At 43.5% G+C, this 15,381-nt stretch overlaps 1 protein-coding gene across 1 annotated transcript; it reads left to right on the top strand.

Moving 5' to 3' along the window:
* The first annotated feature begins 305 nt into the window (after positions 1–305).
* Positions 306–14,389, top strand: C11H1orf174 (chromosome 11 C1orf174 homolog). Its single transcript, XM_072425880.1, has 5 exons — positions 306–440; positions 4,366–4,479; positions 5,809–6,153; positions 7,042–7,164; positions 8,963–14,389. Exons 1-4 carry the CDS (start codon positions 426–428, stop codon positions 7,147–7,149), a joined length of 582 nt encoding a protein of 193 aa, XP_072281981.1. The 5' UTR covers positions 306–425; the 3' UTR covers positions 7,150–7,164; positions 8,963–14,389.
* The last annotated feature ends 992 nt before the right edge of the window (positions 14,390–15,381 follow it).

The raw sequence follows: 15,381 nt of genomic DNA, 5'->3' as shown, positions 1-15,381 counted from the left end.
CATGCTCTTATATATCCATTGCATATGTCTGCAGCACTGGGTCAGCCCTGTCATCTGAGATCTATTACACAAATATGACTCAGTTGGCAGACAACAAGCAATCTCTTAATGAGCTTCTGAGTCCTCCAACACTCTATCTCCCTGTTGTATCAGTAGAGTTCCCCCACAATCCAGCTCCCTGTACCACGTGTTCACTCACTACACCAGCAGCTGGCAACAATGTAATCTTCTCTCTCCCAGCGAGCATGCGCACAGCTCGCTGTATGGGCGGAAGCCCGGCCCCGCGCATGCTCAGCGCAGTGTTATCTGACAGCACGCCGGCTGCAGTGACGTACGTAGTGAGTTTGCAGGGAGGGGCCGGCGGGGGGATCGGAAAGTTTGCAGAGTTCTGGGAGAGTTTTGGCGGCGGAGGACCCGGAGTCTCCATGAAGAAGAGAAAGGTAAGAAATGTCTGGCTGCATGGACCGAGCGGGGAGAGACAACAGATGGCTGATATCCAGAAATATAAGGGGGGTCCTCTGTCACCGGGGTAAAAGATATGTCACTGGGGTATTAGGTGGGGGGTAAGGGGTACCTACCGGGGGTATGGAAGATTGAAGCATATTGGTGTTTAGATGAGATGGGGGTGCATGGAGGAGATGGTGGGGTTTGGGTGGGGGCAATTGGGCTGAGAGATATTAGGGAGGAAGGGGGGGGGGGGGGGTGGGGAAGCTGGGGGGGGGGGAAAGGTAACTTGGTGGAGCAAGGAGTTAATGTGGGGGGGGTAATAGATGAGGGGTGTAATTTGGAGACATGGGGTGACAGATGGTAGAGAACAGAGGGGGAAGTGGGTGATGGATGGGGTACTGCAGAACAGAGGGGTGAGGGGTGCCTGATGGGATGGTAGGGAATGAAGGGGGAAGTTGGTGACAGTTGGGGTACTAGAAAATAGAGGGGAAGTGATTGATGGATGGGATGCTGGAGAACTGAGGGTGAAGTGGGTAAAGGACGGGGTGCTAGAGAACAGGGCCAAGGGGTGCCTGATGAGATGATAGAGAACAGGGGGGTAAAGGGTCCCTGATGAGATGGTTGAGAATGGCGGGGAAAGTTGGTGACGGATGGGGTACTGGAAAATAGAGGGGGAAGTGGGTGACAAACTGGGTGCTAGAGAACAGAGGGGAAGTGGGTGACAAATGGGGTGCTGGAAAATAGGGGGGAAGTGGTTGATGGATGGGATTCTAGAGAACGGAGCACTAAGGGGTGCCTGAAGGAATGGTAGAGAATGGAGGGGTAAGGGGTGCCTGATGGGATGGTGGAGAATGGAGGCTTAGAGGGTGCTTGATGGGATACTAGAGGATGGAGGGGTAAGAGGTGCCTGGTGGGATACTAGAGAATGGAGGGGTAAGGGGTGCCTGGTGGGATACTAGAGAATGGAGGGGTAAGGGGTGCCTGATGGGATACTAGAGAATGGAGGTGGGATACTAGAGAATGGAGGGGTAAGGGGTGCCTGATGGGATACTAGAGAATGGAGGGGTAATGGGGGCCTGATGGAATGCTAATTAGGCTAATGCCCAATGGGATTGTTGAGAAAAGAGGGGGGAAGTGGGTGACGGAAGGGGTGCTGGAGAATAGAGGGGTAAGTGGGTGACAGATTGGGTGCTAGAGAACAGAGACGGAAGTGGGTGACAGATGGGATGGTGGAGAATGGAGAGGCAAGTGAGTGAAGAATGGGGTGCTGGAGAACGCTGGGGGAAATGGGTGACGGGCGGCATGTTGGAGAACAGGGGGGGGGGGGGAGTTGGTGACGGACGGGGTGCTGGAGAACGGAGCGGGAAGTGGGTGACAGAAGGGGATGTGGGTGACGGACAGGGTGCTAAAGAAGGAAGGGGGAGTGGGTGACCAATTGGATGCTAAAGAACGGAGGGGAGGTGGGTGACCGATGGAGTGCTGGAGCGTGAAGGGGAAAGTGGTGATAACATGAGGTAGAGGAGCCATGTAGGAGATTGGGTTGATTGATGTGATGGGGGTCAGATGGTGGAGAATGGAGTAATGGATGAGCTGGTAGGTTATGGAGGGGATAGGGGAGAATTGAAGACATGGTGGAGTATGGGATGACAGATGACTTGGCAGGATATGAATGTAATGAGGATGATGGACTATATGGTGGAGAATGGAGAGGGCAGAGTGACAGATGAATTGTTTAGATATTGGGGGTGGGATGGTGGAAGTACGCAGGAATGTGGTGACATTGGAGCTGGTGATGGGGAATGGGGGGACAGATGAGCTGAATATGAAATCCATGGCATGTGGTGGAGTTTGGAGTTTTTCCTAAGCTGGTGGGCTCAATGGCAATCTTTGAGAGGACTTGTGATTTTTGTACAGTGATATTGATTGGTTTTAGGAGTCTTGTTGGGTTATTAGGGGGCATTATTGATGTTATAGAGACGTCTGTGGGGTTTTGGGTGAGTTGAGTTAACATAAAATCAGAAGGTTGTAGGCTGAGGGGTAACAAAGGAATTGGTTGGACCCTTTTGTGTTAATTGAAGGGATCATTAGGTCTGTGGGAGACGTATTGGGCTGAAAGAGGAGTCCATGGGGTATTAATAATGGAGGAGAATGTTGTGTTCTGGGTCAGATTATGCAACAGTGGGGCATTAGGTTGTGAGTATAATGGGGGGGTTGCTTTGTTGTCTGAACCCACCTTTGTGTCCTGGCTGCCCCCCTATATTCCTGTCCTGGTTCTGATGTCATCTTGGAGAATCTGGTTACTTTGAGAAACAAGAACTGTTCTTCTTCACTTCAGCACTATGTGCTTTCCATGATAACGTTCCAGAATCTAATAGAACAAAGTGCAGATTTGTGTCCTGTGATCTCGGTGGTGCTGAATGGACAGTGACGCTGCTTTATATTTATTTACATCTGTTTTCATTGTATTCACCTGTACAAAGCAAACGCAGAAAATGCAGAACAGTTCCCATTCTGCAAGCAGGCAGCTCTTTCATTACGAAGGGACCGGCTTTGTATTGGAATGTATGTTGCACCTTCGTGCCGGGCCCATGTGCAGGAGTTACTAAAGTCAGGTCCAGCCAGTAAAGGATCTGAACCTAATATGTTGGTGCCACTCTGAAGGGGTGTTGGTAGGCGTTCCCAAAACCTGAAAATTATTTTAAGGGTTCTGCAGGGTTAAAAGGCTGAGAAAGGCTGGTCTAGCAAGGTCATTGCACTGATCAATTATTGCTTTATAATGACCAAAAAGTTCCCAAGCCCATGGGGGGCAGTGTTGTGATCCAGGGCTGCTTTTGGGGGGTAGCGTTGTGATCCAGGGGTGCTTTATGGGGGCAGCATTGTGATCCAGGGGCAGCGTTGTGATCGAAGGGTGCTTTTTGGGGGCAGCGTTGTGATCGAAGGGTGCTTTTTGGGGGCAGCGTTGTGATCGAAGGGTGCTTTTTGGGGGCAGCCTTGTGATCCAGGGCTGCTTTTTGGGGGCAGCCTTGTGATCCAGGGGCGCGTTGTGATCCAGGGCTACTTTATGGGGGCGGCATTGTGATCCAGGGCTGCTTCAGTTGGTCAGGTTTAGGTTCAGCAATATTATGTGCCCAAAAAATAAAGTCTGCTGAATATACTGAATGATCAGGTTTTTCCATCAATGTAACTTTACTTCCCCTGAGGGCATGAGCATATTCCAAGATTACAACGCCATGATTCATTGGACTCCAATTGTGATAGAATGGTTTAGGGAGCATACGACATTATTCTCACACATTGCATAAGCTGTAGGTGGGTGGCAGCCCCTGTATTGTGACCAAACTTTTCAGTAACCACCCAAAAACAGCCATAGGTCTAAAAGAGGCTGGGGAGAACACGGACTGTAAATGTGTGTTGTAATCAAAGCTAAAGGTGAACCCACAAAATATTGTTGACCTTTTGTTGGCCCCATGCAGTGAATATTAAATTGCTGAAAGGTCCATTTTGAGTGTAGTGTTCTGCATGGAGGTCCAGAATCTGCCTGCACTGTGTGGTAGAGGTGCATTAATCACAAGCTAAGCTGATCAGAACTACAAGTTCTTAGACGAAACATCTTTTATATTTCATCTGCGTATTTTCTGTTTTTTCCCAAGTTCAGCTTTAGGCTTAATGTTTGGGGAGCTTTAATTCTCTTTGTGCCTGTTTTCCCCTGATAATGGCTGTCTGTAGATAAGAAAGCAGCAGTCAGCTGTCCAGGTTGTAAATGTGTCTTGCTTCTATCCAGCCTGATTTATATTGTTGACATGTTCTAGAATCACACGTTGAGCCTTGGTGATGCTGGGCCGGTAATACGGCTGCATGTATTATCAGCTTTATCCTAGCGTGGAAATCGGAATAACTCCTAAAAATTGTTCCATTCAGTTAACAGAGGGGGTGCGATGCTCAGCTCGCCAGAAGGCCAAAAATCATGCCGCGGAACAGAATTCCCCCGACAGCGAAGCTGAAACCAACAAGACTGCGGCGAAAGCCTGCACGGTGAGATCATTTGTGTCTGTGTGTAATAAAGTGGACCTGTCTTAGCTTGTGCATTGCACAATGGCAGGTTCTTGTACCTAATACTTTTCTTTGTGCTTTAGTGCTGCCCCATTTACCACTACTAACCTTAAATAAAACCTTCTTTTTTTATCATTTATCTTAACTCAAACCCATAAGCGCTGATGATAGCAGAATTGTACCAATCTCCAAATCCCCTGATAGATGGCAATGTAGAGGAGTGGCCAATGCTTGGCATGCTGACCACCCTGGGTAAAGCCACATGCGGAGCCTCCATGATTGGAAGAACTGAAGTCCAGGCAATGTAGGAGGTGTTCAATGGACAATCAGGATGGGAAAGAAAGGGCAAAATGTTGCTGGATATCCCCCAGTCAGGAGTTGGGTTCTATCTTATCTGACTTGCTTCTGCTTCTAATGCACAGGCTGCTCACAGTGTGCAGGGAAATCAGAATAGGCAATTTCAACCAAGGAGAGGAGCCTGTACAACTGGGGAAGGCTGGAGGGCAGCTTTAAACTTAAAGAAGGGGAATAAAGATGGGGGAAGGCAATAACAGCGGCGGATGTAGCCAACATTGCGCCCCCGTTGACTGAGGAGGGTCCGGGGTCCTTGTACTTTGCATCTCCCTATTGATATTATTATTATTGCACAGTATTTATAAAGCCCCAATATATTGCGCGACAAAGTCCTTAGTCATTTCGCTAGCTGTCCCTCAAAGTGGGGGTAGCCACTTAACCTATCTGGATGTTTTTGTGATGTGGGAGGAAACTGGAGTACTCGGAGGAAACTTGCCCAAAAACGGAGAGAACATGCAAACTCCATGCAGATAGTGTAATGTCTAAGATTTGAACCTGGGACCTAGCACTGCAAAGGCCAGAGTGCTAACCACTGAGCTACTGTGCTGCTGCTGATGATAATACAAGACATGGAGCTGAATGTCTATGCAATACACTGGCTCATTATAAAATCACAATATCTGTCTTTCTTTGCTCTTGGTGCTGCATTGTTTTATTGCTCAGCCTTTTTTTTTATGGGTTTTAGAATAACAGAGAAATCTAAAATCTAATTTTATCAGTATGCTCCGTAGAAATTTTTGCTGGGTGGAAAGAAGCTGTAGACAGGTGGCAGCTCCTATATATATTGTAACCCAATTTTTCAGTAACCACCCAAAAACAGCCGGGTGGTTACTGAAAAGTGCTGGGCGGTGCACCCTGCTAAAAGGGGCTGGGGAGAACACGGTTTTATGAAATAAGTTTTCAGTTGGCTTTAGGTCTGTATTAGGTAGCTTTGTAAATTAACCGTTTATTTTCTAGGTGGATAATAATGGGACTCGTTCTAAAACCCGTACAAGAGACCAGAACACGGGGCGCGCTAGCAAAAAACCTACAGGAGCCAAATCTGCAGCCGCCAATCGAGGGAGGAGCAGGAGGTGCCCGAAGGTGAAAGTCAGTTCCCGCCTGACCAGTCGTCAGATGTCCAATGGGAGCGATCGTGCGTCCTATCGCCGACTGTCTGATGACAGTAGGGACAGTTTGGTGTTTTCAGACCTGACAAATCCAGAAAAGAAAGGAGTTTGTGGAGACAGCCCGTTCATTGATGAAGACAGTAACCAGCCCATGCCTCTCGGGAGGTTCTTCGAAAATGCAGATCTTATGCAGGTGGGTGGAAATCTTTCAAGGGTAATGGATTTAGGTTTGGAAACTTTTTTTAAAGTACACTGAGCTGCTCATTGTAGGATGCAGGATTTGAGTTACTTTATCCCTGCCTGGCCACCTGGAAGAGGACCGGATGAGGATGGTGGCACAAGCCAGCATGATAATGGGCGTGTCCATGACATCCGCGCCAAGGAAATGATCTGAGCAATGCTGGGCGTCATGCAACCGAGGAGGTGACCTGCGTTGGAGAACTGACCTGTGTGTCTTCAGGATATGGTAGAGAAGGTGAGTATAAAAGCAGCGCTGTATTAAAATGAAAAGGGATGCGTATGTTAAAAGCATCATTATTATATTATTATTTTAATACCTGTATGTATATAGCGCTAAAATATTATGCAGCGCTGTACATTAATAAGGAGTTTCAAATGACAGACTGCGACACGGTAGGAGGAAAAGACCCTGCCAGAAGAGCTTACAATCTAAGAGGTGGGGAAGCAGCACACAATGGAAGGGGAGATATGGAATGGTGGGTAAGCGGTGAGGGTTTAGGGGATAGAAGACGGCGGGTAGGTGGGTTTTAAGTGCCTATTTAAAAATGTGGAAAGAAGGAGCAAGCTGGATAGGATGAGTAAGCCCATTCCAGAGAGTCAGGGCAGCTCTAGAAAAGTATTGGAGGGTGTGATGAGGTTATGAGTGAGGAAGTCATTAGTAGGTCATTGGAGGAGTGAAGGGGAGTAGGCTAGGGGAGTATTTTTCTATAAGGTCAGAAAGGTGGGACAAGAACTGTGGAGGGATTTAAAGGCAAAGCACAGGGGCTTGAATTTAATTCTAAGATGAAATGGAAACCAATTGTAGTCCATCTACATAAGTCATTATGTTTCTGTTGTTCAGGACTTCCCACCTGTGGCCACATCCTATGCTTCCATGAGCAGAAGAGAATTAAGGAATCTCCACTTCAGGGCTAAAGAAGATGATGACGATGAAGAGGATCTGAATTAAGAAGATGCTCTTTAGGTAAAAAGTAAAACAAATGGCAAAGTGATTGTGATTCACATATGATGCCATAGACCAGTGTTTCTCAGCCAGTGGCCTGTAGAACCCTAGGGTTGCTAGCGGTTCCTTGATCAATGGGCAATATGGGGGCCTATTAATAGGGTAGATCTCCTCTAAGATGTACACCGCAGCCTGCACCTCTCATTTATAAAATACAGCTTGCAGGAGCCTGCGTTGCCTAAAATATTCATCTCCCCCCCCCCCATGCTAAGTCAATGGTAACTGGCACAGAGGATCACTATATGATGTCTGGGGAGGGCAGAACAGATGCTAGATTTTAGCTAAGCCAATCACAAACTGTTGGTTCAGATGAAAAAAAAATGTGTGTATGTAACTTGAAACGCAACTTTCACCTAAAATTTTTAAAAATTCACCAGTGAAAAGCCCTTGATCAATGCACAAACCCAACCTAGCGAGTTCTGTGCTGGCTCGGCCTTTCTTTTCTTACGGACGACGGGCACAGCCATCTTCTTTCCCCTTTTGGGTTTCTCCTCATGTCACCCAAACTTTTACTTAGCAGGGGCAAGATCAGGAGTTTCTTCCTGCAAATGAAGAAAGAAAAGTTCCGATCTCCCTGTGCATGTGTGAGAAATTATAGAAAAGCCTCTGATGATACATATCCAATCATCCAATCAGGGAACCTTTGCAACAATTAAAAAGTTAATTTTTATATATATATATATATATATATATATATATATATATATATATATATATATATATATATATATATATAAATAATATTATTATTTTTTTGTATAATACAAAACCTTTTTATAATGTTAGAAATGTGGGGATTGATCTGCTTATTTCTGGACTATAAAATCTATGCCATAAAATTATATAAATATAATATTTGTAAAAGTAAAAAATAGTTTCATATCTATTTCACATCAACTTGTTCATCTCGATATTGATCAATAAGGTCACTTTTACATTTCATGGAATAATGGCTGCATTACTCGATATAGCACTCGGCATTACCAGGCATAGCAAGCACAGGCTTTCCCCAAGAACCCTATCATTGCAACAGAGGTATCCTCCATCTCCAAATAACCCTGGTTCTCTGAAATCTGCTCAACCAGTGTATTCATCATTTCCAATATCGGCTAATAAGCCAATAGGCGAAACGCGTTGGAAGGAGCGACATTTGGCCCCCTATTTCTATTAAGATGCTGATTTTGAAATTTGATTTGGTCCAAATTCCTCATCCACCTAATTGGGCTGGAGCTTTTTCGGTTATTTACCCTGTGAGGAATCACTAATGCCATTTGTATTATTTATATGTATGAATTTAATACTTATTGAATGGGCTTTTTTCAAAAAACCTTATCTTATTGCTTTGGTTTTTCTTGCCTTTGAAACTTACTTTACATTCTGAGTATTTGGGGACCCAAGGGCCACTGATGGCAGAGCATGGGACTTCAGTTGTCTATGCTGCCAATCCATCCTGACCCCACAAGGTCCATCTGAGCAATTTCTGAATAATCCCATATTATCTCTTTGGTAATTCTAACTGGACATTATTAGTTCTGTGTTCTCTCCAGCCCATTTTAGCTGGGCGCACCACCCAGCACCTTTCAAAAACCACCCGGCTGTTTACTGAAAAGTTGGATCACAATACAGGGGCCATCACCCAGCTTAAAAAGAAGTTCCAGGGGGAATATTTTAATTGTTAATGCTGATTTTTTCTGCATTCCTTTTCTTTTTTAACTTGCTTGCTGCCATGCAATACTAATGCTAATGTTTCTTTCTTTAGGATTGTGGAATTTGCCTTCCCAGACAAGGACTGAGTTGACCTTCTCTCGTTGCCTTGTGACCTACAAACTGTTTAAAACCAAAGTGCTTTTATATACACCAAGAAGGCCGTTTTGCAATTGATGGTTTTCTATTAGTTCCGATCCATTTAGCATTGGGAATGTTGGATCTGCAGAAGTTATTGCTGCCACCACCTTTGTAACCTTAACAGATATGATATTCCTATCTGAGGGAGTATTGTGATCTGCAAACGTCCTTTCTGATGTCAGGCCTGGAGGAAGAAGGAAAAAAAAACAGGCACGGTGACATGTAATTTATATTAAATTGTTTTTTTATATATATAGTTGTTTATATGTAAAACATTCAATCGTTGGGGTGTTTATTGAAAATGTGGGCTTGTGATTTTGTTGAAGGTAAATAAGAAGTTAGCCCCAAGTTTTACCTGCTGTTAGGGTGGTCCGACCGGATTGGGAAAGATTGAATTTGTAAATATTGTGTGTATAATTCAAGTACAGTATCTAAAATTTGGGTTGTGTGAAACATATTTTATTAATGTCGAGAGGTTCTCCAAAGAAACCTTTTCTATATGGTTGCAAAGAGAAGCCGTTGAATGATAACTAGCCATAAACTCATTAACCTCCACAGCTAAGCTGAGAGCTTTGTGTATACTAAACATTTATATGGAAACAGTTGTGCCAAGACACATTATTCTAAGTGCACTTTTGCAGTTACTGTCACCTGAACCGAGAATGCGTTAATGTTTCGGTTGATCAGGAATGATGACCTTCAGACCAGCTACACAATGGAATGGGGAGGAGGAGCGTCAGGTGCTCTATATATAACAGGACAAGTCATCGGAGGGGCAATTAAAATGAAATCAGAAGAGGATAAAGTCTTCTCAATGATGGGTGTTGGGCTTGGTTAATAGCATCAGTTTCAGATGCTTCTGAGATCGTTTACAAGCCAATGTCAGGTGTTGGTGACCTGCAGTTGACATGCTTTAAGCTGGTTTTCCATTCTTTTAGTACAAATCCCAACTAAAGCAAACAAAAGCCAGTTGACACAGAATCTATTGGAAGTTTCAATAAGGGTTTGACGGTAACTTGGATAACTATGCCAAAGCTATAGCAAAAGAACCTCAGCCACCATTCACCAATAAAAATGCTCTTTAGTTGTGTCTGATTTTTGCATTACAAATGTGTGGTGTGTACAGTGTTGAAGTACTGTGCTAATATGTACAACAGCTGCTTACAGGAAGAAATATATTACCTGCAGTGACAATAAAGTTCTGTGTATACTAGTACGAATGGAGCCTTAAAGAGAACCAGTCATCCTTATGAAGGTGCTTAGGATGTGTCCCATCTACATGGGCTTAATATTAAGTCCATTTAAAAAATATTGGTGTTCTCCCTAGCAACTTTTTGCTGGGTGCACCACCCAGCACTTTTCGGGTGGTTACCAAAATGTTGCATCACAATACAGCCTGAAGCTTCTCCCCACCTAGCTTAAAAAATTCTGGGGTGTATACTGAATTTGCAGCTTGGCCAGCTGCCCCTGTTGTGTCAGAGCTTAGGCTAATCGCCCTGGGGGTTTACATTGGAGATATCTGTCAGAGCAGGCCTTTATTGTCTGTGACTGTGTTTCTTGGCCTTTTCAACATTGGGGGAACCCTACTATAATTATTTTCATAGTACAATAGTGTTGAAGTCATTGGGACAAATGTCACCCTTACAGATAGCCAAAAAGACCATTGTTGTCTGTTAAGCTGGCCCAAGAGCTACAAACTGCTCAATGCTCCATGAACCCCTAGCAACCTGAGGAAGAACCCCCTGGTTGAGAAACACTGATCTCTAAGATTATGTGTAATGGTCCAGAGCAGAAGTCGCCAACCAATGGTCCATGAGAAAATTTTGGTGGTCAGCGGCTCTGGCCGGTGCGCACCCGAGCAGGGTCAGGAGGAGGCCCCTGTACGAATCCCAGGCTCAGGGAAGTCTCTGAACACAACCCCCCTACTCTCCCATCGCAGGTCTGAGCCTGGGTGGGTTCTGACTTCATGACGTTACTATGGGGGAAGTTTCTTCCCCTTGAGTGACACCCGGCTCCCCCGCATGCGTGGTCCAGAGCTGGCAAATTTAGTGGTCCGTTCGTCCAAAAAGGTTGGCTAACACTGCTCCAGGAGCTGTCTAGGCTGTGGCTCATTCATATCAAAATGCTGCATGCTGGTGCAATACAGAGCTTTTGGCTTCATCTGTTTATCTGGTAAAGTCGGTAGGGAAAAAAAATTAGTGAGGAAATTACCTTGTGAAAAAAGCAGATGGAGGAGGAACATCTAGCCTTTAATATTGCTTGTGGTCTACCTACAGCTGATCTTTTTCCATTACTTTCTTACCATGATTTGTCCTACACTATAGGCCTGATTTATGAAGGACACGGGTTTACTTCTCATGTCTGAGCTTTCAGCAAGAACAACGAGCAGCAAATCTCTTCAAATCTGCAGAGACCATTTGTCAGAAGCAGAAGTGCCTTAGATCTTATACCTGATATATATTGCTATAAAGCTAAAGAATCGTAGTGCCTAGGTACCTCCAGATACCCAGAATTGCTCTTTTTCTCAGGAGGAATTCCAGACACAAGGTACATTTTAAGGGTACTGCTTCGGTAAAACCAACACTTCCAAATGTTTTCTTTAACATATCAAATATATACATTTGATCAAACTCTATCTAAATGTTCAATTTAACATTTTTATTATTTTTAGCTGGAAACTGCAGTTTAATTATAACTTTGCTGACTTACCTATAAATGAGTGTGAGTGTTGAAGTTCGGAGATCAAATGAGGTCTGACAGTAGACGGCAGTTACAGAATAGCATCCATCGAACATCTAGTGATCCCTGACTGCTACATGTTGGGCTTAGATAGAGAAAGGGGGGATTCAAAAAAATTGCAGTAAAGACCCTAGTTGTCCAACCTTAACTTTGGGAGGGTCAAAGGCAGGAGCCATTAAGGAGTGCTGGTAACAGCCGCCGGGGGTGGCCTTTACACTTATGGTGTCACTATGCCAGGGGTCTCTACATTTTCCACAGTACCAAAAACCACTTTGTGAACCTAGGAGCTGCTTTTATAGCCTTAGGTTCCAAAGTATTTTACAAGATTGTAAAATTATGATGAAAATACAGTATTCTCCCCCGTTTTTTTAAGCTGGGTGGGAAGAAGTTGTAGGCGAATGGTGGCCAATTTTTTGTGACCCAACTTTTTAGTAACTACCCAAAACAGCGGGGTGGTTATTGAAAAGTGCTGGGAGGTGGGGAGAGCACTGAAATATATCTTTTAAATAGGTAATAAACATTTGTTTTTCCAAGAGTCTTAAAAATGAAAGTGGGATTTCAGGCTTTACTTTTTAATTTTGGTTCTTGCCACCTCCTGTGTGTTACAAAACAAAGCTCCTTTTTCTCCACACACAATAGCAATGGCCTTGGTGGTCCTCTTCAGTCACAACAATGACATTCCTCCGGTTTCCAGCCTTACGTTAACAAGTCCCTTCCCCAATGGGCACGTTCCCAGATGATGTCCAGGCCAACAGTGCTCCCCCGACACCCACACATCACATGACCGCTGCCCTATCTTTGAAGAACACGAGATGTCCTTGCTACCACTGGGATAATCTTGTTCCAACATAACCAGACCAGCTTGTTGGAAAAAGATTTTCTTTTCATTAAAAGAGGTAGGCGACACATGATCGGTGAAAGGCTGGGGTTCCACTTTCCACAAAAAAGTACACAAAGTGCCTAACTCTAACCCCTTTTTTGAGAGCCGAACACCCTACAAAGGCTTCAGGAGAGAATTGTTCTTAATGCCGCATTAGTTTTTCCTTTTCTGCATTTTTTAATATGGACCCCATACCAGGTACTGACCTTTAACCCTGCCCCCATTTTTATATCATGCTGGGTGCATTGCACTTACTCCTTGCTGGTAGGAGATACAGTAATATGAGACTTTACATACTTGTGCGTCTGACGTTACATTGCAGATGTGTTTGGAAAAAAATTGTGGCTGAAAATTAGGTAGAAAGTCTAGGTACATAACAATGTTTACTTTGCATTGCATTATTTTCCTAAAGCAGTGCCTGACCTATTTGCTTACTACCTGCTTTTTCTTTTCCTTATACTACTTAAAATAGGAACATAACATATATACTGATGCACGCCTGGTTATGTTCTAGGTGCTTCTACCACAATGGGGAACATTGGGTCGAAAAAGAATAATAAAGATGACCAATGGCAACCAATCAGGTGTTAATGTTCCATGGTAGACTAACATTTTGATTGGTTACTGTAACTTTGTGTTTTTGACCTATTTTCTGTGATAATGAAATCCTAATGATCTTGTAAGAATCCAACTATGATAACACCCAATTAATTGTGATTCTGAATGCATTTTGCTGGGTGGATCCTACCTCCAAAACTGCCGTCCATATACAAAAGCACAAAGATGGGAAACATGGCGATACTTTGGAAGTTGGCCTTAGAGAAATTGGTCATGATGATTATTGCTCAAATTTATGATCTTGCAAAAGCCTACTTGTGGATGGAGATTTGTTCTCACACATGTAGTAGAGTGCTGCCGAAACATTACTTTGTTTTGTGGGAAGCATTGGACCCTCAGCTGGGTATAAAGATTTTTTTTATTTTCTATCCCAGTGGCTGTAATCACCAATTAGCGGCTGGCACAGCAGTTATTCACTAATCTTCCCTGGCATATTGAGGAATGACTGCTGTACGTCCAATGGAGGAGAGCACAGTAGGCTCCCGTCACTGGAGGCCATCACGAAAAATTATTTTCAGCAAACGTAATCTAACATCTGCCTGGGACCTAGAGAAGTCTGATTGTTAAGTGAACCTTCTTGGGTTGGGGGTGGTAATGGGCACGTGACAGTGCCCATTTAAAGGGTATGTAAAGGCAACTTTTTTGTTTGTTTTTTTTTAGTTTTGAATAAAGTAGGAAAGGGTCCCTCTTTGTCACATTTTTGCTGTCTGTGTCATTCTCATTATTTAACTCCGTGAGCGGAAATCCTCCAATAGGACAATTTCCTGGGATAAAAATATTGTTCATTGCGATAGGATTTCCTTTCAATTCTTGTTACATTTTTAGGACATGAAGTTAAATCTCCCTTTTAGGGTGAGGAAAGCAAAAAATCACCTACTGAGGTATTTAACCCTCCACTGCTTTAGACAGAAATAAATACATGTACAATAAATACATACCTCTGTATATGATTGTATTCTGGTTATTGATATTTGCATTTTTCAAAAAGAACTCACTTCCTCTACATGGCGTGTATAAAAAAATCTAGATTTGTATGTTGAAAAAATTGTGTCTCTCAGTGACTGCTGTATGTCATTAAAATAAACATTTTATAAAGGAGTACAACTGGGTGTATGTTTCATTTTGTTTTTTTCATCAAGATATGAGGCACTGGTGTCCATTATACACAGATAGTAAAGAACAACTCCTTGTGAACAAATAGAACTAATGCAATAAATTGCTGAATCGAATATAGTGTACAGATGTAAAACACAATCCCTGTGCCCTAAAAGCAGAAATCACAGCTCCTATATTGTCAGATATTACTCTGCCCACAAATGTACCTGTAACATGGAAAAATAATATTTGAATGTATAGAAACATGGCAAGATTTTGATTAAAGAGGAACACAATCCAAAGATAAAAAAATCTAACATGAATGCTGCAGCCAGACTCATCCATCCTTCCCTCCGCTCCTCTTCCGCTGCCTCTCTTTGTAGTTCTCTTCATTGGCTTTCATTACACCTTAGAATCAAATTCATCTCCTGCGCTTTGCCTTTAAATCCCTCCACAGTTCTTGTCCCACTTACCTTTCTGACCTGATAGAAAAATACCCCTTTAGCAGCTCTTTTTGCTCCTCCAATGACCTAACTACTGACTTCCTCACTCATAACCTCATCACACACACAGCTCCAAGGCTTTTCTAGAGCTGCCCCAACTCTCTGGAATGGTCTTCCTCGACCTATTCTGGCTCCTTGAGCAATTTTTGCTTCTCAGGTCAGTTGACACCAATGATCTTTTTGGCTATCTGTAAGGGTGATATTCTTCCCAATGGTTAGCAATGTAAAAGGAATTCTTCCCACTGACCAGCACACTAATATACTGTGACCTGTGGGTATAATTATAGTGGGGGGTTCTCCCAAATTTAAAAGGTTGATAAATGCTGGCAAAGGGACAGCAAGAGGCCAAATTCAGTACATACATTTCTTGCATTTAAATATGACGTTGAAGTAATAATCCATACAAAGCTGCATTCATTTGTATTTTATATATCTTCATGGGAGTTCAGCTTTAGGTTAAGGAAATTCATAGTGACTGCAATGAATAAATCAAAGGCA

Source organism: Pyxicephalus adspersus, chromosome 11 (assembly GCF_032062135.1).
Source record: "Pyxicephalus adspersus chromosome 11, UCB_Pads_2.0, whole genome shotgun sequence".
Lineage (NCBI taxonomy): Eukaryota > Metazoa > Chordata > Amphibia > Anura > Pyxicephalidae > Pyxicephalus > Pyxicephalus adspersus.
The sequence above is the reverse complement of the archived record's forward strand: the minus strand, read 5'-3'. Positions and strand labels throughout refer to the sequence as shown.